This window comes from Oenanthe melanoleuca, chromosome 1 (genome assembly GCF_029582105.1).
Source record: "Oenanthe melanoleuca isolate GR-GAL-2019-014 chromosome 1, OMel1.0, whole genome shotgun sequence".
NCBI classification, from domain to species: Eukaryota; Metazoa; Chordata; class Aves; order Passeriformes; family Muscicapidae; genus Oenanthe; species Oenanthe melanoleuca.
Genome location: NC_079333.1, coordinates 55,308,707 through 55,334,979, shown reverse-complemented (window position 1 = coordinate 55,334,979; position 26,273 = coordinate 55,308,707). Strand labels below are relative to the sequence as shown.

Sequence of the window (26,273 nt, the reverse complement as noted above, 5' to 3'; positions counted from 1 at the left end):
AAAAAATATTTGGAAGCATTTAATATTTTACACTACTGTCTGGCTGCAGTACTCCATCTTCATTTGTAATGATACTGATCTTCAAGGAAGATGTCAAGTTGTTTGGCCTATAATACAAGTGCACTGCAGTTACTTGGGGAAAATTGTGAATATGTCTTCCTTAACCCGCATTAGGTTGGCATGTCTATGGTCTTCTGCAGCGTTCAGATAAGAAATATGATGAAGCCATCAAGTGTTACCGGAATGCACTCAAACTAGATAAAGATAACCTACAGATCTTGAGAGATCTCTCTTTGTTGCAGATTCAGATGAGGGATTTAGAAGGATATAGAGTAAGTATTCTCTTTGAATTCCCACTTATTGCTGTTATCCTTCTCTTGTTCTGTTCCAGTGTGAAGCCTTTTATTGGCAGTATTTCTGTTGCTACTCTTTTTCTCTTTCAAAAATGTTTTAAGCTATTGTTTAGGAAAGCAGGAAAAGATACTGCAGTAGATCTCTTCATGAGGTTGAGAGCAGAACTAGAAATATTTGTTCTGTGCAATTGGATTCACCAGTCACTTTGTAAAAATAGTTCTTAACTCATTTTTCTCTAAAATAGTAAGAAAAAGGGACGATACTTAAATTAGCAAGTAGAAGTACTTACCAAGCAATTGTGAACCCTACAAACAGGGTTTTGGGTGCAAATGCTGAAGGAGTTTTTGGTAAGAAATACACATGATAATATAAGAATACCATGTTTCTTGTTAGTATGTGGATAACTTGCCCCATGATGACTGATTCTGGAATTTCAGTGATGATTATTATTAAAAATGTAACCTTAAAATTTGTTCAAAAAGTGAGTAGTTTCCAAATGGCTGAACTGATTCATCTGTTTCATGTGAAGTAGAGGACTGAACTGTGGGCTTGGCATTACTCTGTCTCCTTACTAAGGATGTTAATTCCTGTGAATTTACTAATGCAAAGGGAAAATAGAATTGCTGACCTGAGGATGATTTGACTCGAGAAGAAGTTCTGAGTGTTGCAGTAGTGTGTGAGGACCTTGTTCCTAGGAGAGTGAATGCCACTCCTTCAGTTACAGTGAGCTCCTGACTTCTGATAGAAGGGGCTTTGTGAGATTTCCAGGCTCTATCTTTGCAAATAATTTAGGCCCTTAGGCCTTGAAAATGTGCTCTTGAAAGTGACACCTTCTGTGTCTCCACAAATAGATTTTATGCTTTGTTCCATGACTTGTGTGTTTAGAATGTAACCTCCAAATTTATCAAACAGAACTGTGCTGCTTTTTCCCACACTGTTAGAATTTCAAAGGTTGCCTAGGGCTTTTAAAAGTTTTTAAAATATTGACTGTCTTGGTGTTAAATCATTATAAATGTGTAGTAATTCTGGTTAAAAATTCTTTTTTAAAATTGCTTTTCTTTTACTGAAGGAGACAAGATACCAGCTGCTTCAACTGCGCCCCACACAACGTGCTTCCTGGATTGGTTATGCCATTGCATACCACTTACTAAAAGATTATGATATGGCCTTAAAATTACTTGAAGAGTTTAGGAAGACCCAGCAGGTAAGATTTCCTGGTCTGGAAAGGAAACACTTTTTGTATAAGGGATAGACTCTGGGGAATTAGTTCTTTGGAAATATAAATCAGTTATGAATTAGGAATAAATTTGTTATTTGTGGAGGTTTCTGCTTTGAGCAGAAAGATTTCTAGGACCTTAGCAGCAGACACAAATTAGACAGAAATACTTTCCCCCCTTCTCAATAAACTGTTAGGGTTGAAGACAAGAGTACAAGAGTAGTCATGCAGAGAAACTTAATGTTTGTGGGACTTGTAGCTGTGATGATCCTGCCCCTTTACAGTAGGTGAAACTACAGAAAATAGGGTGAATGAGCACATCCAAAATACTTTCTCCTGCCATAGTCTGGATGCCATTACATCTCTACAAAGAACGAAATATTGTCAGTGGTTTGTATGCATCTGTATATAGTACGCTCAAAATCAATGCTTTGTTTCAAGAGTAACATGAATGTGTAGCTGAAAATTCTTTGACTGGATTTGGTGTTGCTGAGATCTGAATAAATCAAATGGTACAATCCTAAAATCACTGAGTATAACCTTTTTTGAGAGAGACTGTTTCCTTGTTCTGTTAGTGGTAATGCAGTGCTATAAAGTCTAAATTAGGAGAACAGAGTGGATGTGGTGATTATTCTGCAATGTGGAAAGAAAAAGAAGCATTTATAGAACCATTCAGCTGGGGAGGCATCTTGGAAGTAAGAATACACTTGGAAGTGTAAGAATACTAAGATACTACCTGACCTCTACTCTGTGTGTTTTTAAAACAAACATCTCATATCCTTTCTGAGTTGTTATATATGGGATTAAGTATAAGAAAGGAAATAAATGGCTAGGAGAGACCAGTATTTGTCCTGATCACATAAAATGGTCAGAAAAAGGATGTTGCAAGCTGGGTGCTGGGTATATATAGCTTGATATTTCAAAAGAACTGTAACTTCAGCATTTAGTAAAAACTGAGAATAAGTTTTATTCAAAATTGGGTCAGCTTCTGTGAGTGTTTGACAACCAAAAAGTTGTTGTTCTCAAATGAGTCAGCAGCACCCAGTCTGAGTTTGGTGTCAGAATGACTGTTCGAGTTAGAAAGAATATATAGTAGATGGAAATTTTTTTGCATAAAAAACTGAGGCTCTTCAAGGACTAAGAGCTTAGAGGTTTTATTGGCCCATTGGAGAGAATGGAAGTGGTGTTTTTAGTGTTTTCTCTTCTAAAAGGTTGTGTGTAAATATGGTTGGTTGAGGGCTGTCATGTTCAGTCTAGTGACTAAGCCTGATTCAAATACTGTAGATGAATGCATTGTATTGAGTCTGCTGTGCAAGTTACCACCATCTCAAATCTTACCCTAAAACAAAGATGAGACCAAGCACTTATTCCATTTTCTGATAAAACTGGAGATATCTGGGAAATTCCCATAAATAGGTAGACTGCCTGTACTTGTACATGAGCTGGTTTAACTGTTGATTAGCATTGTGTCAGTCAGAGGCAAGTGGTAGAAAAGCTACTTAAGCATTGAAGGACAAAAATATGCTACAAATGTTGGACAAAATAGTTTTATAGGAAATTAGTCCCATCAAGCCTGTCCTCTTCTTTTGAGATTGTTAGAGACAGTTAAGTGTTCTCCTCCAAAACACTAAAAGCACATATAAAGGCATTAGTTCTATTTCTCTGGAAAATAGTCTTGTGGTTTATTGTGCCAGCTCCCTGATGAGTGCAGGTCCAGGTGGAGCCCCAAACACTGGAAGGGAGAATCAATGTGTTGGGTCCAGAACAATCAGGAGAGCCTAGGTGAACTCAGAGCTCAGGTTTGCCATGTGATGACTCTTCCACAATACTCCTCAAATGTACTGGTTTTGCGGTGTTGGGATTTTTCAGTCCTGCAGTTAAAATAATTAAGTTCAGGACATTGTGTGGATCTTTGAGAAGGTATTCATCTTGCTTACTTTCCTTCCCAAATCTCCCCTCTTGGCTTGTAGTTTGTATGCACTCAGCTTGATAGATGGACTTCACAAAATATTGCATGTGACTGCCATAGAAGAGTGATAGTTTAAAAGGAGGATTGAAAGACTGAAGGGTATCCAAATGACTCATGAGCGGGACTCTTTAATAAATGGATGTTTTGAGGAGTTTTATGGCAATCTAATGCTGTTTACCATTCATGTTAATGAATAGACAAAGAAATGTAATACATTACATAAAATCTGGTGTCACAAAAATTGATAAATAATGGTAATGTAGGATAGTGATACTTATTTACTTGAATTACTCAGGCAGCTCAGTCTTCTCAGATGTGAATGCAAATAGCCAAGACCAAGCAGTAAAACTAAGGAAAAAATCAAGAAATTGTAGTTTTAGTGATTGTAGATTAATATCTGAAGATGCAGTATTACAAAATAATACAGCTAATCTAGCTGCAAATTGTTGCCAAAACCAGCAATCTGAGTTTTTCCTGTGTGCTCACACCACTTCCTTGTACAGCACTGGCTGACTTGTGGAGGGTTGGTTCAGGAAGCCTAAGTGCCAGAAATACAATCACTCTTTGGGAGGATTGATTGGCTGAACTGAACAACTGTGAGGTGAGAGGGGACAGAGGAAGGGGAATAATAGAGGGAAGTGAGCTGCCTTTGTTGATACAGGCTGCATTTAGTCTGACTTGTTTATTGTGAAACTATTTCTCAGGGCTACCTTAGGAATGAAAAGTAAAATACACTCTTAGTTCTGATAGCAGGGATTTTACCCATAAAGCACTCATTACTGAGCAATCAAGACTTACTGATGAGCCTATTGTCAACAAAAAGTTAGAAAATGAGAAGAACAATATGGCAAGATAAGATGACTAGAGAGAAAGCTGCCTGTGAGGGGCAGAGAGTCTTTTTGTTTACTGTAAACAGAAAGAAGCCTTGGTGATTTTAGTACAAATTCTATGCTGGGTTAAGAGCATAGAAGAGCAATAGCTAGGAAGCTTGCTTAGCAGGCAAAAAAAGGGAAGGAGTTGTGTCAGGAAGTTGATTAACAAATTAAAGTGATAAACTGCTTTTTATCATTGACAGTTTTATTCTAAGTGGCTAAGTTATCACTAGAAATGGTGACTTTTCTGTCTCTTAGTGTATTAAGATCAGTGTTGCCTGTCATCTGTAAGCTGTAAATTGGCCAGAGGCACAATATTTCAGTCAAAAACAGGTTATGAGGTTAAAGGTAGATATCTCTGCAGGAATTGTAGCAGCTTATGCTGTCCCAAGTTAAGTTAAAATTATGTAAGAGTCAATTCACAATTTAAATTTCGAGAACCAAGGTATAAAACAGCTATGCAATTTGTTTTACTGTTGTATGTCCCATTTTTCCTTTCTTCTTTTCCAGAACAATTTTTTATTCTTAATTTTTATTTTATTCCTAATTTTTGCATCAGGCCCACAAATACAGATATGGACAGAAAACCTCTGGAGTTTTGGGGGTCTGCTCTTAGGTATGTTTTGGCTGCATCTTGTCACATTCTTTCAGTGACAGTTGTTAGGGGACCTGCTGTTGAAAAGTTGATCCTTCTTTGGTCCAGGAGGAGAGGAAATTTATTCTGAAACAGCAGAATTGAGTTCAGGAGAAAGCTGAACATCTCCTGTGCAAGAATCATAACTCTTTTGGTGGGAGGGAGGAGTAAAGATGTATTGAGCAGCAATAACGATGGTGTGGACATTGTCTTTATAGAACATCTTATTCTTTATAAAACAATCTGATTATTCAGGTTAACAACTGGGGTTGTTAACTGCTTGCCTTCTGATGAATTACAGATTTCAATCATTGTTAAGTTGTTGAGATTTCAAAATATCTTTGAAAACAGACTTTTCTTAAAATTACTTTTAAAAAACGTTTTAAACAGAATGATAGTAAGTTCACTATCTTTCTGGCAAATTTATGTGTAAGAATAATTTAATTTGAATTTTTTGGCGTGGTGGTTTTTTTATTTGGTTGGTTTTGGTTTTTGTTTGATTTTTTTTTTTTTTGGTTGATTGGTTTTTGTTGGGGTTTTTTGTTGTTGTTTTTTTGATTTTTTTTTTTTGTTATCCAGCTGAGCCAAAACAGCTACGAGGAAGTCAGTTGATATCCGTGTGTGTATTGTGTATATATTTTTTATGGGTTTTTGGGTAATCTCTGTTTTGAAGGCCTAAATTCATGATGTGCCAGAAAGCTGTGCAACTTGTGGAATTTGGAATTTAGATATGTATGTTGTGTTGGAGGAGAGGATATTTTTAGGAGGAGGTGAAAGAGAACTAAATTAGTGCTCTGCAGTTTTTTTCTGTGGTATTGCAGTAAGGATAAACAGGAAGACATGCTTAATGCTTAACCCTTGTTTCATGTGTCCATTCTGTAAAGAAGTTAAAAATACTTTCCACAATATTTTTATTAGTGATTTCTAGTGGGTAATACAGACTAAAAATTGAGCAAAGATGGAAATGAAAGTGAAGCTGTATATAAGAGAGCTATTTGAGAAGTGGGTAGAATTTCATGCTACCTGCTGACTATTATGGGTAAGATATAGTCTTGTTCCATTCGCGATAATTTGCTATGCTGTATTAGCTGCTAGAAATGGTACTTGAATGATACTATTTTCATAGTAATGTTCATTGTCAGGTACACACACCTTTATAGTATTTTATTTAGTTATACTATCTTTCAGACCACTTATATGCAAAAGTAAATCTTTCTAAAAACACCCAGCAATACTGTGAAAGTTGCCTCTCAAAATCTGAAGAGCATGTAATCAGAAGTGTTAAATCCTGTAAAATCTATTTGTGCTTAGGGAGGGGATGGAAGTAGTGGTTTAGGACACTATTCTTAATAAGAATGTTCCTTTCAGCCAGTGTAATGTTTTGGCTTTTCATGGTGTTTTTGTTTATTAACTTATTTGTCTCTTTGAAGACCAAGGAAAAGCTTTTTTCAGGAACAGAAAATAATAGTAAACTGTTTAGTGACCGATGTGACTTTAAAGTGTTGGTTGCTCAGGAAGAAACGAAGTATGTAGTGTCACAGGAAAAAAGATCATGTGTCATACTCAACTGCTTCTCATCTCTAATTATGTAAAAATAATGTTAGATTATAAGTGTTTAACAATTTCTGTTGGGACAGTGCATTTTATATAGTTTTATTGATCTGCTTGGTGTTTTCTGGAGATGGCATTTGCTTGCTAATATTCTTGCAGTTGGAGTAGTGTTTTGTGTATTAGTGAAGAGTGTTTAGTATCAAAAGAATTACTCTAACTCTGGCAAGACTTTTCATTGCCTAAATCTGCTGCAGGGAGTTATTGCTGGAAGGAATAATTTTGAATGTCACCCTGCTTCCTTGGCTGTTGTAGCACTGAAAGGTGGATGAGCCACTAGTTGTACTGTAGCCTCTAGAAAGTCCTGGGTGTGCAACTGCAGGCTGACCTAAAAATAATTATCTGTTGCTTAAAAAACTCTATATGCTTGTGTACTGTGTTTTCTGGGGGATTGAAGTTTAGTACAGAGAACATTTGGTTAGAGAGAAATAGTGTAAGTTCTCTATCTGAAAAATTCCAGTTGTCAAGCTATGGATGGGTCATTCCTCTTAGAAATGGTTTGGTCCAGAATTCTGGTGTACTGAAAATGATTACTGTTAGACCTCAGCCATCTGCTGTAGAACTAGTGTCAAAATTGTTGTGTAGTGCATAAGTGCTTCAGAAAGCAAATATGTGAAGATCTTTACTTTCTCTCATATAAGTCACTTTTTAATTAGCTTGCCACCACGATAGAAAAAAGAGAAATAAAGGACTTCTAATATGTTAACTACAAAGAATATCCTTAAATGAATCTGATTTGATTGTGAGTAATGGGAGTTTCAAATTTTTCATGTTTAGATGGTGTATACAAACAGACCTGATTATGATCCATAGCTTAAATTTGTATTCTGTAATACTGCATATATTTGAGGTACATGTAAATGTTAACTAATATATTGTTTTCTCCCTCCCAGGTTCCTCCTAATAAAATAGATTATGAATATAGCGAACTGATTTTATATCAGAATCAAGTGATGAGAGAGGCAGATCTTTTTCAGGAGTCTTTAGAACATATAGAGACATATGAAAAGCAAATATGTGATAAATTAATAGTAGAAGAAATCAAAGGTAAGTCATTATTATTCTTCCCTTAGCCAATTTTGTTGGAAATTTTTGGTAATGGCTTTCAGATATGATAAAACAATAACATGCATGCTGGTTTTATTTTTTTTTTCCTTTTAAGTCTTTAATTTATTTGTAACAGTTATTATAGGCAAACTAGTACCAACAGATTTACAATTTTACGCATGAGTAAATAATTTTCCTACCAGATTGGGTGGTGGATGGAGGTAGTCTGTCTTGGGTTGACACAGGAATAGAGGAAATCTCAGATTATATTGGTACACTAGAGTACCTTACCATAGATCAGAATTATTATAACCAAGTTTTAATCTTATGGAAAAGAATCCCGTAAAGAATACTGTTTGAAGTACAAACACACTTTTTTCTTCTTTTTTGACTGAAGTATCAAGTTCTTGTTTCCATTTCAAGCTTTCTGATGCATTTACTTGTTGAAGTGAATACTGAAATTTACTTTTTTGGTTAAAAATAACTCACAGTTGTTCTGTGGATTTGAAGTGCTAATACTGAATTCTGAATATGTGTGAGTAATGACATGTGTTATTCAGCTACTCCTTGCTTGCGCAGTTATAATGGGCTGACCCTGACCAGTGGAGTAAGCACCACACAGCTGCCCACTCACTTCACCCAGCCTCAATTCTCAGATTAGGGGAGAATAGGAAGAACAAAAGCAAGAGAACTTGTGCATTGAGATGAAGGTAGTGTGATGGAAAGAAGGAAAATCAAACCCAGTTCCTTAACTGATGCAGTCACTGTATACTTTTGTAGACTGATGCTCAGCTAGTCTCCTAGCAATGCCTACCTGCCCCAGCACTCCTCCTCAATTTTTATTGCTTAATATGAAACTAAGTAGCATAACATATCTTTCACCAGTTTGGATCAGCTGTTTGGCTTGTGTAGGCTTCTGCCTTATTGTGCATCCTCTTCTACTTGCTGGGTGGCAGAGTGGGGGTAAAAAAGACAAAGCCTTGTTGGTCTGTAAATACTGCTGTGGTGGGAATGTTGGTGTGTTTATCAATATTTAGTCAAAATCCTGTAACACAGCCTAGCATGAGCTGATGTGAAGAAAATTAATTCACTGCATGCTAGACCTAGAACAATTTACTTAGTAGCAAACCAGAGTGATTTAACCAGTTAAAAACTGCTTAGTTGATGTGGAAAATGTGCTTAAGTAAACAGCTTGATAAAAACTGATCTAGTTGTTTGATTAAGTCTTGGAAAGAGGAGTTGCTTGTTTGATATTCCCAATGGTTATTTTAAATCCTCAGATACAGGCATTCAGGTAGTCTTTGTTTTCACAGGTGATGAATGTTCTGAGCTCTATATGTGGTAGCTTCAAGTAGCATTCGTAACACAGCAAATGCCTTTGGGAAAAATAAGGACTCTTTCCAATAATCTGTGTATGCTTAAGAACAATTTTATATATCTAGTATTGTAAACTTCATTCATGAGCATTTTCTGATGTAATTCATAGTTCTGTACTGTGTTATTTCTAGGAGAGATGTTACTGAAGTTAGGAAGACTGAAAGAAGCTGGTGAAGTATACAAAGAGTTAATTGAGCGTAATGCAGAGAACTGGTATTATTATGAAGGCTTGGAAAAGGCCCTACAACCCAGTAAGTTAAGCTACACAGGTAACAGTGAAAATATGGATGATATAGGATACACTTAGAACTCCTGTTTGGTATGGCACTGCTTTAGATTAGGAAGTTCTATTTGGCAGAAAATTGTGTACCTTCTGATCTTGAATATTTTGTAGTATGTTCTTGAATTTTTAAAATGCTCATGGAAAAACTTGTATGCATGAAAATACCAACAGCATGTATTATCTTCTTGGAATTAAGGGTAGCATTTTCTAAGATACTTATATGAAGAACATTCCCTTGCCACATATGAACTTGGAAACCAAATGGCAATGAATTCCGGTCTAGTAGTTGATTGTCAGACTGCTATCATATGCCACAACGTAAAATTGTAATTTTGAAACTTGTTTAGGTGGTAGCTCTTTCTAGGGGCATGTAGGAAATAGTCAAATATCTACTTAAGATGGCCTTTTAAAATAGACCATCTGAAAAAATACCTTTTTTTTTCTTTTTTTAAGTTGGCACTTTAGAAGGAAAGATGATAAATGTGATAAAACCTTGGTTACTCCAGTACCAGCTCATGTTTCTGCTATTGTGTTTTTTCCAGAAAAAATGGCTTATTTTTCAAAACTACAATTTTGCAACTATTTAGGCTATATTAAGTGTTTTGCAGTGATAACGTTCCAAAGTGTTTACATTTATACAGAATGGTTTCTTTGTATTTAGTTTTTCACTAATTGGTGAAAGTTTATTGGAGTTATTCTGATGACATCATAAATCATAAGCTCACAATTATATTATTTGTAGATGTTATAGCTGCATTGCATTTCTCAACCAACTTTCTTCTAGAAAGTTTTACCATTAGGTCTCAGGAGGTCTGAGAACACAGCTAGTGATTGGGTAATGAAAATTATTTGTTACATATATTCAGAATGTAGTGTTGCTCTTTGAGTGGTTTTCCTGATGTATCCATAGAGTTGAATGACATGGTTATTGTCTCTGAAATTAAATTACCAGGAACTCAGTTATTCTCTGATACAACAAATATGTTGATGAAAGCATGTAGTTTGTAACAAAGAACCAGTCCAGCAGTTTTTGACATATTAAAATCCTATGTAGACTAAAACTGTACTAATTCTATACAACTAATAATGCTACTTTATTTTTTAGGTGGTCTTAGGACTATTTCCTCCCCCATGGTAAGTTCTGGAGCTCCAACTTGTGACTTTAATTAGGGCTTTTATATGCTTTAGTTCCAGTCCAAACAATATTTTAGTGTTACTTTTATAACTCTACATTTCTTGGAGACACTGGGTAATAGATTCCCCCCCCTTCCCCAGCATCTGAGCTCAGTGACAAGATAAACTGTTTTTCTTATGAAAAAAAAATGGATATATTTAATATTTATGTATTGTAGCCTTGATCTGTACATTCAGTTTTAAATTGTTTGATAAATCTAATATTTAAGCAAAACTTATTTATCTAAAAAATGACATTTTAAAGCAAAAGATTAGTGTTATTTAAGTTCTGACCACATTGGAGCTCCAAAGCATATTATGGGGGAAAGGGGAGGAGTGGGCAGAAAATCTTCAAGTAGCTTTATTTTTGTTAAGCATTAAGGTATATAGAATTCTAGCACTCCGTACTTACACTGGCAGTATTGTACTCTGGTTTTGCAGTCACCAGAGGACCTATAATAGAGGCATGCTTGTATAGTGTGCTGTTTGTATACCTGTGGTTTAGAAATTCAACGTTTCTCTGAATGCTTTAAGTGTCTGAAATGGATGCATAGTGAAAAAAAGGGTTAATTGAAGCTATGAATGTAATACAATGTGTGAATGGGTCTGAACAGCATGTAACTGAAAGAAGCCAAACTCCAGCTCTGTGTGATTGAATGTGCAAGGTAATGGTCCTGTTTAAAGTTTATCCTTAGAGTGATTAATGCTGGTAGTTGTGTATTGTATGTACAGTGTGTTCTCAGTACAGTTTTTATTTTTGATTAACTTGAAAAAATAACAAGACGTTTAGATTTTCCAAATCCACATAAGGAGTCTAGCTCATTTAATTTTCAACACTTAAATTCTCAACATTTAAAGACATTTAAAGGAATAGGTTATTATGTCTGTTACTTATATCTATTGTATTTGCTGATAATAGGCACTTTAGAAGAGAGGCTTCAGATTTATGAAGAAGTTAGTAAAAGACATCCCAGAGCAGTTTCACCTAGAAGATTACCATTAAACTTTGTTTCAGGTAACAAGTTGTATATCTGTTCTGTAATAGTTTTTTTCGTTTTTTTCTGAAGTTTTCATCAGGTTATTTAATGTGTATTTAATACTTACTTTTGCATGTAATACCTACTTGAACATGTAGACAAATATATGCATTTCTGTTGAATGAGACAAAATTCTTTTATGTTTTAGTTGATAGAAAAGCTTCATATACTCAAATATGATATGAGCCATGTGGTATTTGTGTTGATAAAATTACAGTGCTGAATTATATGTAGATTGTAGGAGTTCCTGTACATAATTGTTCTGCTTTATGCAAGTTAAGAATCAAGAGTTAAAATGTAGGGTATAGTACACTTCAATTCAAGATGTGAGTGTTTATGTATGCATACCTCCTCCTGTATCTTTAATGTGCATATTTTACTGTAAAAAATGTACACCTACTTTCTTGTAGAGCCATTAGAACTTAATTTGACAACTACCTTTGTGCTGCTAATTTGATAAGAAAAGGAACAAAAATATCTGTGGTATTATGTAGTCCAAATTATTACATTTTATAGCTGAGTTCTTTGTGACTTTGCCCTTTCAAAATTAGTTTTGAAACACAGTGCACAAATACCCACAATTTTGGAAGGAAAATATGTATATACTTGTTAAAAAAAAAACTTTGCTCTTCCTAAATAGAAGAAGGAGACTAAATGCCATGGTAAATACCATAAAAATATATAATTAGTGTGTATCTGTCTAGCTGCTGAAACTCCAGTAGAAGACTTTTGGAAAGTACATAAGCTAGATATCAAGTGTCAAGAAATTTGATATCAGCTGCAAATTCCCAACATACCTCCTCATGCTATTAAATTTATAAGGTTAGTTTTTAGTTTAGCTCATTTGCTGGGCACCACATTGGTTGGTACCTTTAAATGTTCCAGAGCACATCTAGTCCACTCTCCTGTTGTTGATTGTGTTTGAGTGTGCATACGCATTTCCTGTGTAGAATCAAAAGATTTTAACTGCTTCATAAGAAGTTGCCACTTGTGCCTTTTATCATCCTATATACTTCAGTTTCTTTGAAGGTACAGGTGCAAATTTTAAGGCATTTTAGCTAGATTTGAAAAGCTGGGTGATGATTAATTGGGGTTTTTTTATGTAATAAGTTTGTTATGGTAACACAGCAAACAAGGAAATAACTTGCAAAACACTTTCCTCTATATCTTTATTAATAGTGTGGTTTGCTGTTGACTTAATTTCACTGTGTGTTTTGCTCTAGGTTGCCTTATCTGCTTATGTTCATTGAAGTAGAAATATCTAGTAACAAGAATTAGTTGCTTACACTGTTACAACAGGTTAAATGAAAGCAAAAATCATTATTAGGTTGGTCAAGACAAGTCTCTTGGCTACTTAGTATTTTATAACAAATAATATTTTTTCAAAATTAAAACTTGTTTTTACTTACTTATTTATTAAGCGTATGAGGCATGACAATGTAAGACTGTTTTTGATCCTGTAGAGATTAATCTAGTTACTAGATGATTTTCTCTGTTTACAAGTACAGGAGACAAGAATTTCTTTCAGTTGAAATTTGGTAGCAAGAATATGAAAGTGTAGAAAGGAATCTTTGCAGAAAAATATTTGCAAGTTTCAAGAGGATAGAATTTCTGGTTAAATGCAGTTACTGTTAGTGTGGTCACTGACCAGTTGCAGCTGTCACTGTTTGATTCAGAATTAAATTTATCTTAAAAATTAAAATACTCTAATATCCAGGTTTATGTTAAAAGGACAAATTCTTGTCCAGACCTTGCTGTGCATTGCATCCTAACCTTGTATTTGATACAAATCAATTCCTTGATGGAGCTGAAAACCACCTTTATGGAGGAATGCTGTACCATCAATTTTACTAGTGTGTGTGCATGCGTTTTTAGATTTGTTTATGCTCCTGTGGTCAGGTGGGTACCTCAGAGTCTAAATTGTAGCTTGGCTTCTTGTAATAGTTGGTGCCCAGCTGTGCTCTTTTTTGTATTGTTTTTTTTTTTAGACTTTGTTTTAAAGCTGTTTTGCTTTCTAGAAGTAAATAGGTATTTAATGGAAACTTGAATCTTGCTTTACTAAATTCTAAGTTATGATTCTTCCAGCAAGACAATAAATTAGAAAAATTCAACAGGAGAAACTGAGATGGACTTTTTCTTTATGTTAGGGAGTTTCTGTAGTGTGAGACAACACATTTTAATTAATCCATCTGTAATAATGCATGTGCTTACAGTCCAGTTATTGATCTCCATCCACAGGTAGGAGTTTCTATATACAGCAGTTTGGCTTAGTGCAGCAAGGTGAGAATATGAATTACTTTCATTAGTCTTTGTTAGCAACACTGCTGATAACAGTGAATGTAGGACAATTGAAAATTGATAAAGTAAATGAAAGTGTAGTATATGAAGCAATAGTGTCTGCATTTTCTGAATATCTAAAAACAATCTGTTAATCAAATTCTTAATGTGTTCTTATTGAAGTTAAGTTTATTTCAACAGTTCTGTTAGTTTTATGGGTGAATCCTACTATTACGTGAAGTGTGCTACTTCCTTGTTGAGAAAGTTAGGGAAGTCCACAACAGAGGAGGCACTGAAGTGTGGAAAAAGTTCATCCCTATGCAAAGCAAAGTCAATAAAAATAATAGAAAAAAAACCCAACCAAACAGCAGCCACCCCCTCCAGCCCCCTCACCTGAAAACAATCACTTTCATCATAGCAAAGAAACGTGAAAACCAGGTGTTTTCCTGGCTGAATGTCTTCTCTTTGAAGTACTGCTTTTTCTTTTTTTAAACAGCATTGCTTAGAAAGATATCACTTACTACAAGTATTGTAATTTTTAGCTGAAAATATAATTCAATCAGATTTTTAGCTCTCTGCAGTATATTTTGATACTGGTGATTCTGATATAGAGCTTGTGTTTCTGAAACAGTAAATCTTGTTTCTAATTCCAGAAACAATCATACCGCAAGTCATGTCCTACTAATAAAAATAGGACTAGAAGGGAGGGCAAAGGATTAATTTCATTCATCCTTCTTCCTCAAATCAGGATATTTTATATCTGCACTACTCCTAAAACATACTTGCCTAACTTTCTCATATAAACCTCCAGTGATGGAGCTTTTGCAAGATCTCCATGTTATTCTTAATATTATAGGGTATCTTCAGTGTTTGTTTAAATAGCTTTTGCTACATCCTCTGTAGTCAGCACCTATATTTTCTCCTTCTAATAGACTGCAGGTTTGAAGTCTGTTACCATGTCTGCCAGCAGACTCCTAAACACTAGCAACTTAAGCATTTTACTCTGATTTTTTTATTTTTCTTTTTAAATCTGGAGCACATTTGAGTCTTATTAAATATCAGCAAAGATTAAAACCGTTCATCGCAGTTTCTCAGTTTCTGTTATCCAGAGTTGCAGAGCAGTTAGTGCATATATTTATTTAACACTTGCAACCACTGACATATAACCAAACACACTTTTGTTCCTAGGTGAAAAATTTAGAGAACTAACGGATAAGTTCCTGAGGGTTAACTTCAGTAAAGGCTGCCCACCCTTGTTTACCACTTTGAAATCTTTATATTACAATCCAGAAAAGGTAAAATTTAGTATTTATTTGGTTTTAATGAAGTCTTCTGTATTGAATTGCTAATAGACTATCTTAAGAGTTTTTGTAGCTTTCCCTGTAACCTACCAATTAGAGTTGTTGAATTTTTTTTCCCCTTATGTGCTGTTTTGTCATATGTGAATATTCACTTGATGTCAAAATGCTTTAATAGTGCACTGAGGTTCTTGAAAAATAAAAGATAATCATTAATTTTGTGTGCTTGAGTGCAAGTCTTACAGGATTCTTTCAACTTATGGTTTATGATGTCACCAGAAGTAATGCATTTATAATATCAGGTGGCTGTTGTTCTATGTACAGTTCTGAATTGCATTAATACATTAGTATTTATCACAAAGGCCTGTTTCCTGTTTCAGTCTTTAGCTGAAACTTCAGTGTATAATTTTTGTGCTTTCTAAATTCAGATTTGGTATAATTGTCTCATAAGAGCTATTGTTTCAAATGTAATTCTTGCTTCCAAACCTGACAGTAAGGTATATCAAAAATAAATTTTTGAACTAGAGCCTGTTACTAAAGTGTGTAGAAAACAGAATAATTAAGATCAGATCTTTGCTACAAACACTATGAGTATTCTAATCCATTCATGATTAGGTAAAAAGAGGGGTTTGTATCTGGAAAAAACCCTAAATACATCATGCAGTTTTTCAACCAGAAGTGAATACTCCTTTATTTGGACTAAAATTAGTCTTCTTTCAAAGAGTTTCTTTGCTAGTGTTCTAACATGCAATTTTCAGTACACTTCTGTAATCTCTACTTTTTCCATGATTGACATAGTTTTAGTTAATTCTGGTATCGTATTGTTGTGGTTTAACCTCAACTGGCAACTTAAGTGTCATGCAGCTGCTTGCATATTCCACCCCTACCTGATGGGGAGTAGAAACAGAAACAGATCAACCTTGTGGTTTGAGGTAAGGACACTTTAATGTTGAATTAAAATAAACTATAATAATAATTGTAATTGTAATTGAAAAGGGGAAAGAAAAGATTAAAATTCAAGAGAAAGAAGTGATGCACAGAAGAACTGCTCTCCATTCACTGACCAGTGCCCTGTCCATCCCTGAGCAGTGAATGACAGCTCACAGCCAACTCCCCCTGTTCATATACTGGCCATGACACTGTATGGTATGGGATATCCTTTTGGCTACTTGAGATCATCTGTCCTAGTGTCCGGGCGCGGTGGCAGGAGAAGGGAAGCAGCGGGGCAGAAGCAAGCGGGCAGCAAGCAGCAGCCGGGCAAGCCAAGCAGCACAGCTCCCGGGGCACCACCCCCCCCAGGGGGGGGGAAAGGGCACTGGCGGCAGCTCCATGCAGACAGAGAGGTGTGGGGGCGGGAGAGGAGCAGGCACAACGCCAACCCAGGACACGTAGCCATGCTCCTTCTTGACTTCTTATGCCCTTGCTGCCTCACAGAGTATGGGAACCTGAACAATCCTCAGCTCAGTGTAAGCATACCTTAGCAGCAACTGAAACATCAATGTTATTAGCTTTATACTCATACAGTGCCTATTGCTGTGCACATTTATCAAAGTAAATGAAATTAAATCAAAATTTTAAAATTTTGATACATCGGGTTTCTAGATAGAACTACAGTCCATGTTAGGGAAGTTTTACCTCTGCTGTTTGAAGTGTGAAGAATGGATATTGAAAGATGTATAAACTCATTTGGCATCTGAAAAGATTTTTCAGCACTTAATTAGTATTTTGGGGCAGACTTACACAGAAAGGTGCCTTCCTCGTAGTCGTCTTCATTATATCAAATCATTGCTGCTCAAACTGCCAGCTTAATCCTCAAAAGTAATTAAAATCAAGAGTTTCACCTTTTCGAAACATGCTTGAGATTTGTTTATGCCGTTAACTTCTGGAAAAGCATTTTTGTTGTATTTCAAATCATTTCCTTACCAAGGCAGGCTGTCTTTTACGTCTCACTTGGTTGGGTTTACCAATAGCTTTAGTATGAATAGAACAATCTTTGAAGAATATAAGAATCTTTGAAATGAAGATAAAGTTTAATTTTAGTTCCTGACAGTTAATTTTAGAATTACTATAATTTAGAGGTTGAGGGCAGAAAATTGTGGCAAACATGTGTGCTATATCTTTCAGGAAAATATTCTATTTTGGTATCTAATTTGTCTAAGTTGGAGGTTAGTACTAGCTTCTCACATATATTACTTGTATAGTTTGACAAAGAGAGGATTGTAGTCATTATTGTGTTATACGTTCTAGAATATACCTAGCAAAATTCTGATTTCTCTACCACCTGGGAAGAAAGTTCCCCCTGTGTTTCTTTGGAAACAAGTGCAGTTTGGTGTAGTCAGCTGCAGCTGGATTTAAGTGGCATAGTAGATATGAAGACTTGATGAAAGAATTGGTATTTAAGTCTAGGAAGTTCCTTCTTTCTAGAGCTCCATGTGGGTCTGTGATCTTTGCACAGCAAGGAGAAAAGGGTGGTTGTATAGAAGGCAAACATTTGTCAGTTTATTCAGGAAAATGTCATTTATTATCTAATTGCTCTGAGTTGATACTCAGCCTTTTTGTTGTGCTAGGTAGGTTTCTTCCCAAAGTATCTCTTCCATGAGCACTTCATATCTGTGAAACTAACATTGAGGAAGCTTTCCCAGCTGCTTCTGGAAAGAACTAATGAATGCCCCACCAAAAATAAAGTTGAAATCACTGCAGTGCCAACTGGGTGCATGGGATGTTTCCAGCTGCTGAAATGGAATTTGTTTACCTACTTGTGTGAATATTGGTGTGGTGAAGGGTGTGGGTTACAACTTGCTCTTCATCACTTCATAAAAGTGATATTTTGGTTTAGTAGGAAAGATGGTTTTAATCTTCCTTCACAGTGTAAGTAGAACTGTTCAAGATCCTTTGGGTGAAGTCTCAGAAGGGTGCCATTAGTGGGAAAAGTAAAGCTGTTTCACAGAAAATTAATCTGAAGGTTATTGCTGGAAGGAATTTTCTTTCAGCAACCAAAGACATCAAAATCTGAAATATGCTCAATAAAGAAAGATTGCCAAAAAGCAACAAAGTTCTATGTATACTCAAAAACTTGTTTTCAGGTAAATCATTCCTGAATAAATGAGTTAAAATATGCTTCATATTGCATTATGCAATCTATGACTTTGCTGTAATTCTGCAGCAGAAAAAATTGTGTGTGTTGGCCTTGTGTTCAGTTTATAATGTACAGAGGTATATATTTGACTGCACTATTAGGTTGAAAAAAGAAACTGTTCAAGGTTTGGTAACTGTGAAACTTGGATGTTTGAGAAAGTAACAGAAATGGTGTGGTGACACCTGGGACAAGCAGTACTGGATTTCTTTTCTCCCAGAAATACTGTTGCCTCTTAGGAGGAAATTGCTAACCCATTGAAAATTATAAAGCAGACTTTAAAAGAACTACGGAAACTGATGGGTAGCAAGTGTTAAGCTGGCTTTGCTGTAAATTATTGTGCATGCATTTGCAGCAAGACCCAGTTTCAGACTTTGAGATCCATCACTGCTTACAAGTCAATGAGCTGACTTATGTTTTTCTCCATAGTTTTAGAAGGGAGTTAAAAAAGACATGGTTTAATCCTTCAAAGCTCTTCAAATGAGGTTGTGATTTCTTCAGGTTTTGTGCTGTTATGATATTGCAGTAAAGTAGCACGTGAACTGGTTTGCTTTTTTACTGTTTCTTCTTTTTTGTCAAGCCACCTAGACTGGAGGAGACATAAGTAGTTCAGGCTGAAGGGTGAGAAGCCATAAAAAAAAGAAGCTAACAATTATCCTTTGCCTAGAAACTACTGTCTTTTTAACTTGATCAATGTATTTTGCTTTGTAGATAGAACTTTTGATTATAAAAGCCTGCGTACTTAAAAAAATCATGCCAGCTGTTCAGTATCCTGAGTGCAGTTCTATACCATGCTCTAGCATAAAATTACTCTAATATTGGAATAAGGAAAGGGGCATTGAATTGCAGAACAGTTGGACAAAGGCCATTTGAGTCTTCTTTCTTTTTTAATATTGGCAATTGATTTTGTACAGGTTATGTGCATGAATAAGGAGCAAAAGGAGTTAGGATGTAAAGAGTTTGAGTTATTTCTGAAGTAATAATTGTTACTGTGTTCCCTATTTGCAGATACCAAAGGCATGCACTAGTCACTTCCTAACTTGCTACACTGGTACACAGCCAGATTGTGTCTTTCCAACTGAAGACAAGGTCAATTGGAGGGTGCTAGAGACTGCTGGACTCAGTCTTACACTATTTTTCGGAGTCTCATTCAAAGGAAGTTTGTAATACAATATAAACTGTTCAGTGGTACATCATTGCTGATATTCAGTCATAGATCACTTTTTACCTGCAAAATATTAGAGAAATCATTTAATGGAACACTGTCTTTATGGCTTTGTATTAAAAAATACTTGGAAAATAATATTTATCACTGTCAGTTTGTTTCAGATGATTCTTGAAGTAATCACTGTATGTTGTGAGGGAATTAGCTATGCTTTCCTTCTGTTTATTATATGGCAGCCTGAGGCTTTAAGTGTGAAAACCCTTGGTTGTAATGAAGTAGTGTGAATGAATGTGGTTACCTAAAGGCAGAGTTCAGAAATGTAAAAAGCATTGCCCCAGATTCTACTCACCCATGATGCATGGAGAAAAAGAAAATGGCTGAGTTCATAATCTCGTGTTCAGTCACCTTCTCAAGTAACAACCTTTGCCTGTTTGTACAATTCCTCTTGAAACACATAATTGGTTCTGGCTGTTGTTTAAGACATCCTAAGGGAACCCTGTGAATGTCTTACTGCTCTACAAAACTAAGTTCATTCCATGTTTGTTTCTCAGACCTTTCCCCCCACCATGTTAATTTTATTTGGATAATATCTATCATAAAATGGAAGAATTCTGGGGTAAGAGTTACCTGTAAAGGCAAAGCACTCTGTGATAAACATCATCATGGTGATGTTGAGACTAAATCTGCAGTTTAAGCTTTACTCTTCACACGTTGCATCTATGGCTTTAGTTGGTAGATGTAGCGCATGCTTCATCTTCCTGGGAGGAAGACCTGTCCCAAGCTGGTACCTAAGTTTCTTTTAGCTTCTCAACCTGCATCTTCATATCTGCTAGCACCAAGGCAAACATTGGATATTGTGATATTTATCTTTTCATCTTCCAGGACCCTTTTGCTCCTCCAATAGGACACTTCTTAAATCAGGCACCTGCATACATTCTGTAATTGACTGCGTACAACACAACAGCAGTGCATTGCTCAGGTGATGCCAAGTTGGTGTATGTAGTGCTGTCTTGATGATACGTGCGTTTTTCCTTTTACATGTCCAAGAGCAGATTCCTGTTACATTTCGAGGAGAAGCAGAAGATACCAACTGTCAGTGACTTCATTGACAACTTTGCTGTTAGGCTAAAAAAAAAAAAAAAAAAAAAAAGGCAGACAAATGAAGCTTCACACTTCTTCATGAGGCGAATGCAGTAAAATTCACATCACTTTCCATGATACTGTTTTTTGGTCATCTTTTCTAAGATGATTTTCATTTCAAGCTCAGCACTTCTGGTGAATCTTCTGTTAGTCTTCTAAGAGTTGCTGATGAAATACCAAGATATATCAAGGCAGCAGAGACTGTACACCACTTCTGTGATTTTTATTTTTTTTTTTTTTTAATTTTTTTTTTTAGTATGTGGGTGTCACTTTGCTTTCTTAAATACACGCATCTTGGTACTGGAGGATAGAATATCTAAATCTACTGGATGTGCACATCGAAGTTGATTGGGATGCATCTCTAACTCTTTACAGAGGTAGACAATGCAATTGTGCTTCTCAGTCTTTGAGATATCATCATGATGGATGAAGTTTCCTAAGGCCTCGAGTGAATGTCTCCTATTTTCAAGTACAAAAATGAGGATCTGAGGAGCTGTGAGCCAGTCAGGTTGATATTAGTGTTTGTGAAGCTGATAAGGCAAATAATCCTGGAAACCTTTACCAAACACACAAAGGACAGTAGGTAGGATGGATTTATGAAGGGGAATTCATGCCTGATTAACTTAATAACCTTCTGTAACAAAATTACTGTCTCAGCATACAAGCAGACAGCAGTTGATCCTGTGTATTAGCAAGGCTTTTGACACCATCTGTGATAACACAGACATGTTGAAGTTACACCCTAGTAGACAGTAATTTGTACTGAAAACTGGCTGAACTGCCAGGCTCAGTGTTGTCATCTGCTGTGTGAGCTCCAGCTGGTGTCCCCAAGTAAATAACACAGGGGCCAGTAGTGGGGGAACATTCTTGTCAGTGACTTAGTTCGGCCTGGAGAAGAGAAGGCTCAGGTGGGATCTTGTGTATGTAACTAAATGAAGAAAAGAATGAAAAAAGACAGGGATGCTTCTCATTGGTGCCCGGAGACAATGTATTATATGTACAAATTAAAATATAAGAGAATATTTGTGCAAAAGAAAAGACACTTTTGTCACAGAGGTTGTCAAACATGAGAACAGGTTCTTGAGAGGTGATGAAGTTACCTTCTTGGAGGTAGTCAAAATGTGACTAGACATGGCCAGGACTAGTCTACTTCAGCTGTCCCTGTTCTGTAGTGAGGATTGGACTAGGCAGTCTGTAGAGCTCTCTTCAGACCTTAATGATTCTTCTTACTGTGTTTCACGTTGAAGTGCAGGAGCAGCTTGTAGCCATTTACTTGCCAGCAGGCAAGCTCATCTGAACTGCTACTGCAGTGCCAGGGCATGAGCACTTTATATAAGTCTGGCAGCACTGAGACCCTACAGCAAACAGTGCGGAAAGGCACAGTAAAGAATGACATGCTGACACATGTGAATGCCTGTATCCAGAAGCACTGAGATCTCTAATCCACATAGTGTAATTTGGAATCTCCAGTTGTGATTTTTATATCCATTTTCCAGCAGAGCCCTAATCACTTCTTAGAATTTCTTGCTTCAGGCTATTCGCAAAGGAAAAAACTTGCCACAGAATCTGCCTTTTAGAAATGGATTAACTTCAAAACACAGCTGAGTAACTTCAGACCCACATTAGGTTTGTTAAATGTGAGTAAATGCATGGTTCACCACGGGTCACATGAAGCATGTGAAACTGATGCTTCAAGATAGGCCAAAGTGCCTTATTAAAGAGTACAGTGGGGTTAGGCTGAGGATGTGATCTACCGACCACATATGATTTGTTTCTCTACAGTCCTTCATCAGTCTTGATTTTGGAGCTTTCAGAGTGGCACATACGGCATCTGTCTTTATTTCTGAAAAATTTCACAGTGCAAATTCTAAAAGGAAGCGTTGTGCATTTGGTATTTTGTCAGTGATCATCTGCTTGTAATCTCAGTTAAAAAAGAGCTGTGTAAAGAATACTTTCAGCTTAGAAGTCAGCAATCATTTGGCCAGGCTGTTGGTGTAGATGCTCACTGAAGATGAGTTTGCCCCAGATGGTGAAGGAAAAGTGGAGGACAAAATACTGACAAAAGTCTAATCGTAATTGCATCCAGATTAATTTCTCAGGTCGGATAGCTCATGTTCACTTTGAGTAGGTTTCTGCTGATGGAGTTTGTTCTAGCAAATGTGTTGGTAACATTATGCAGCCTGGACTATCAGTGTGACACTGGCATCAGCGTGCTCTTGTCTCTACTCTTGATGTGCTGTGTAAATGCACAGCTGCTGGGAGGTGCTCAGAGGCATGGTTGTCTAAGGCTTGACAGATGTTGTATGTGAGGTTATAAATGTGGTGCTGTGCTTTGGAGATCAGGACTTCCATTTTAAATAACTATTAGCTATATCTGCTGTTCCCAGTACCTGATGCCTTACTGTGATCTCTAGTGACAGCTACAGTGGCATATGTTTAAAGAGAAGATGGCCTTTAGCCCAAAAATAGATTGCTTTATGGGAGGTGAGGTCATACAAGTCCCTTGAGCTGTCATCCTCGTCTTGGAATTCTAATATATAGCAATTCTGCACCAGAAAAGTTCTTGCTTTTTCTATACAGCATATTTTGAAAGGGAAAATAAAAGACACAGAATTTATAGGACTCCAGCAGATTATGTTCTTAGGGAACTGATTTATGAGTCTCTCATGCAATTCTGAATGAATTATCTGAGAGCCCTGAATTGTGGACAGAGTAGTTCGCATTCCCAATTGTCCATTCCACCCTGTCTTTCTGCCCTGCCATTTTTGCTGAAAGAACAGTCAAAGTGTTTGAGTACCAGTGTCTGAGTCTATATAGCTTTAAATTTGTACTCAATTTTTTTTCTTTGCGTGTTGTGCTATTAAGCTAAAAGTGGAGCCGCTCAACAGAGCGTTTCTGCAATGCCAGACTTGAAAAGATGGATGGATTAAACATGGGGGAAAAAATACTGGCTGTCCTAATTTGGGAAGTCCACAGACATGATTAAAAAAAAAACATGCTACAAGATGTGTTTGTGTGTAGTGAGGCCAATTATGATAATGTGTTTTGAAGAATTGTAGTTATTTCTGAAAAAAAAAGGTAGTACCTTAAGAACACTTAAGAAATGTAGTTCTCATGTTGCCATTGGAAATATATTCACTTGATATTCTTGATCTTGCCATAGAATATTAAGGTTTTTGCATCATCAATTCATAAACATACTTGGAGGTAACATGTATTTTAAAGCGAATTTCTGGTCTTTGGTCTTTTAACCAAAAACTAAGTAGTAAGAATTGTAGGTCACTAGTGGCAGTGAGCTCATTCTAAGCAGGAGAGGTACATGGGAGGATAGCAGGGAGGTTATAATAGAAAAACTTCATCCAACATGAAGAAACTTACACGGTTGTGTTTTGGGGGTTTTATTAACAAGATAACCTGCTTTCCTCTACAACTTCGAAATGTTATTTAAAATACAGCTTTTAAAAATATAAATATGATAGGTTTTTTTTAACTTATAATTGATAGTTCTGTAATGGTACGAACAATTAATTTTCATCATTTGTGGAGACTTTGGAGCAATGACTTAAATTACTACTCTGTGAATGAAAGGTTTTGAAATGTGACTGTATGTATGGGGTTTTTTATATGCTGAGAAACATGGAGCATTTACAAGGAAAATGTATCAACACAATATAGTCTATGTGTAAATTTAAGTACTGTGATATGGGTGTCTTAGTCTCCTGTGCAGGAAAAGAGGTTTACTATCTAGCTGCTGGACTTTTATGCTATGAGTAGTTTCATAGCTTTTATACTTTGCTTAGTGCTTTAGTATCTGGAGTTTGTTATTAAAATACTGACATCAGTAAAGTATATCCATTTTCCTTGAGTTTCCTTGAGTTATGTTAAACCTTTAATTTAAAAAGCCTACGGCATAACTTAGAGGATTATCACATCTTTTTATGTCTTTTTTTAGCTCTGATTAGCAAGAGTACTTGACTATTTAAATGACATTTATCCTACTGTTATCTTTCTGCTTGGATAAAATTTACACAGTTGGTACAATTCTCATCTCAGGAATAAGTTGTAGGCTTTGTATGTTTGGGAAGCAAAAACTAGCATTTAGGAGTGCCACTTTATTATTATGAGTTTTGTTGTTTATGCAAAGTTGCTGCCCAGAGTGAATGTAACTGTGGCTCTTGGCAGAATGTTTCTGCTGGAAGCTAATAACCTGAAGTATAAGCAATTACATGAGAAAGTAAATTTCACATTCTATAAGCTACAGTCCAGATGTATTAAAAATATCTGTGAACAGCCTCATTTGTTATTCTTCCTCACAAGAAACGGATCTTGGAGTGCTGCCCTCACCTCCTCCCCAGAAAATTCTCTTTGTACTTGATCAATGCTCAGAAATCCTCTTTGGTTCCACGTACATGCTGGTCTCTGTATCCATGAGATAAAAAATCCAAAGAGTGAAGATCTTCCATTAGTCAACATCAAGATTTACGTCGATTGTGTTGCAGGTGCATTGGTTGATTCCATTGAAGCTCGACATTAGTGCACATGTGCCCTTTTTCTGAGTATCTAAAATCATGGAGACTGTGAGGAAGTACTGGATGAGAGAAAATGTCTGGCTGGAAGAAACATCAGAAAACACCAGTCTCAAAAAAAGGTGTAAGACTGTCTACACAGGAAGGTAGGCTGTCTTCAGTGAAGATCTTTCTTTAACCTTTCTGGAAAGAAGGCATATTTCTTCCTTAATGTGGAAAGCTAATGCAATATAAAGCAAGTTGCCACTGTTGGTTGATTTTTTTTTTTTTTTTTTTTTTTTTTTTTTAATTAGATGTTCTCTGTAGTTTACTGGTAGATTCCATAAGGAAGTAAAAACAATAGTTTTGTTAGGAAAGAAGAAATAGGTCTGTAAGATTAATCAAGGACAGCTGTTTGTTTGTACTGGCTCCATCATTTCAAGTGCTAGGAAATAGTCTTTTGAGTTAAAGTTCCAGGAGGAACAATCTGGTAAGTGGGCTTACCCAGTATCTGGCTGACAACTGGTACATTCATAGTGAAAGACAGCATTTATGTTGTGCAGTTGGATCATAAGGAGGAGCAAGGAAATATTTAAAAATAAGTACAGGAAACAGGCTTGGAAATGTCATTGTAGGTACAGCAAGGCTGTGATGCTTCCACTCTGCAGTGAGCATGGGGAGTGTAAAACATGCTGATGGCTGACAGTTTAGGTCTGTGAGGTAACATGTGAGACAGGAGCTGACAGGAGTAGCAGCAGTTATATGAACTACTTTATCAAGAGATCTTTTTTAGTTTGAATCATCTATATTGGGATTAACTGCTGCAAATAACCCATTTGGAGACGCATAAGAAGTGCTCTAGATATCTCTGCTTATAGTTACTCCTGCTGATGTTTTGCTCATGTGAAATGATTTGCTTTCTTTAGTGCAGTCCCCAGACTTGTCCAAAAGCTTTTCAGAAAACCAGTTTTTCATTGAATTAGTTGTGTGATGGCCACAGTGTCATCTTAGAGTATTCATTTGCTCTGAATTTGTATTTGTATTGTACTACAGCTGCTATAAACTTGCCAATTGATGATGCTTGTACCTAGCATTATTTGTAAGGGCATATTGCTTCAGCGGAGCAAGCATACAGAATAGCTGTTACAAGCTAGTTTTTGAATGACAGATGCAAACTAGGCTTGC

At 36.2% G+C, this 26,273-nt stretch overlaps 1 protein-coding gene across 3 annotated transcripts in view; it reads left to right on the top strand.

Annotated features, from left to right (window-relative positions):
- NAA16 (N-alpha-acetyltransferase 16, NatA auxiliary subunit) overlaps positions 1-26,273 on the top strand; it is a 61,764-nt gene that overhangs the window by 15,118 nt on the left and 20,373 nt on the right. For 2 of the 3 annotated variants that reach the window (XM_056493705.1, XM_056493695.1), the window contains exons 4-9: positions 175-332; positions 1,424-1,558; positions 7,547-7,700; positions 9,209-9,328; positions 11,453-11,548; positions 15,036-15,142. In XM_056493705.1, coding sequence (XP_056349680.1) covers positions 175-332; positions 1,424-1,558; positions 7,547-7,700; positions 9,209-9,328; positions 11,453-11,548; positions 15,036-15,142 — 770 coding nt within the window. Of the gene's footprint in view, positions 1-174; positions 333-1,423; positions 1,559-7,546; positions 7,701-9,208; positions 9,329-11,452; positions 11,549-15,035; positions 15,143-25,082; positions 25,256-26,273 lie in introns of all 3 variants that reach the window. The other variant, XR_008840675.1, reaches the window with a different exon arrangement.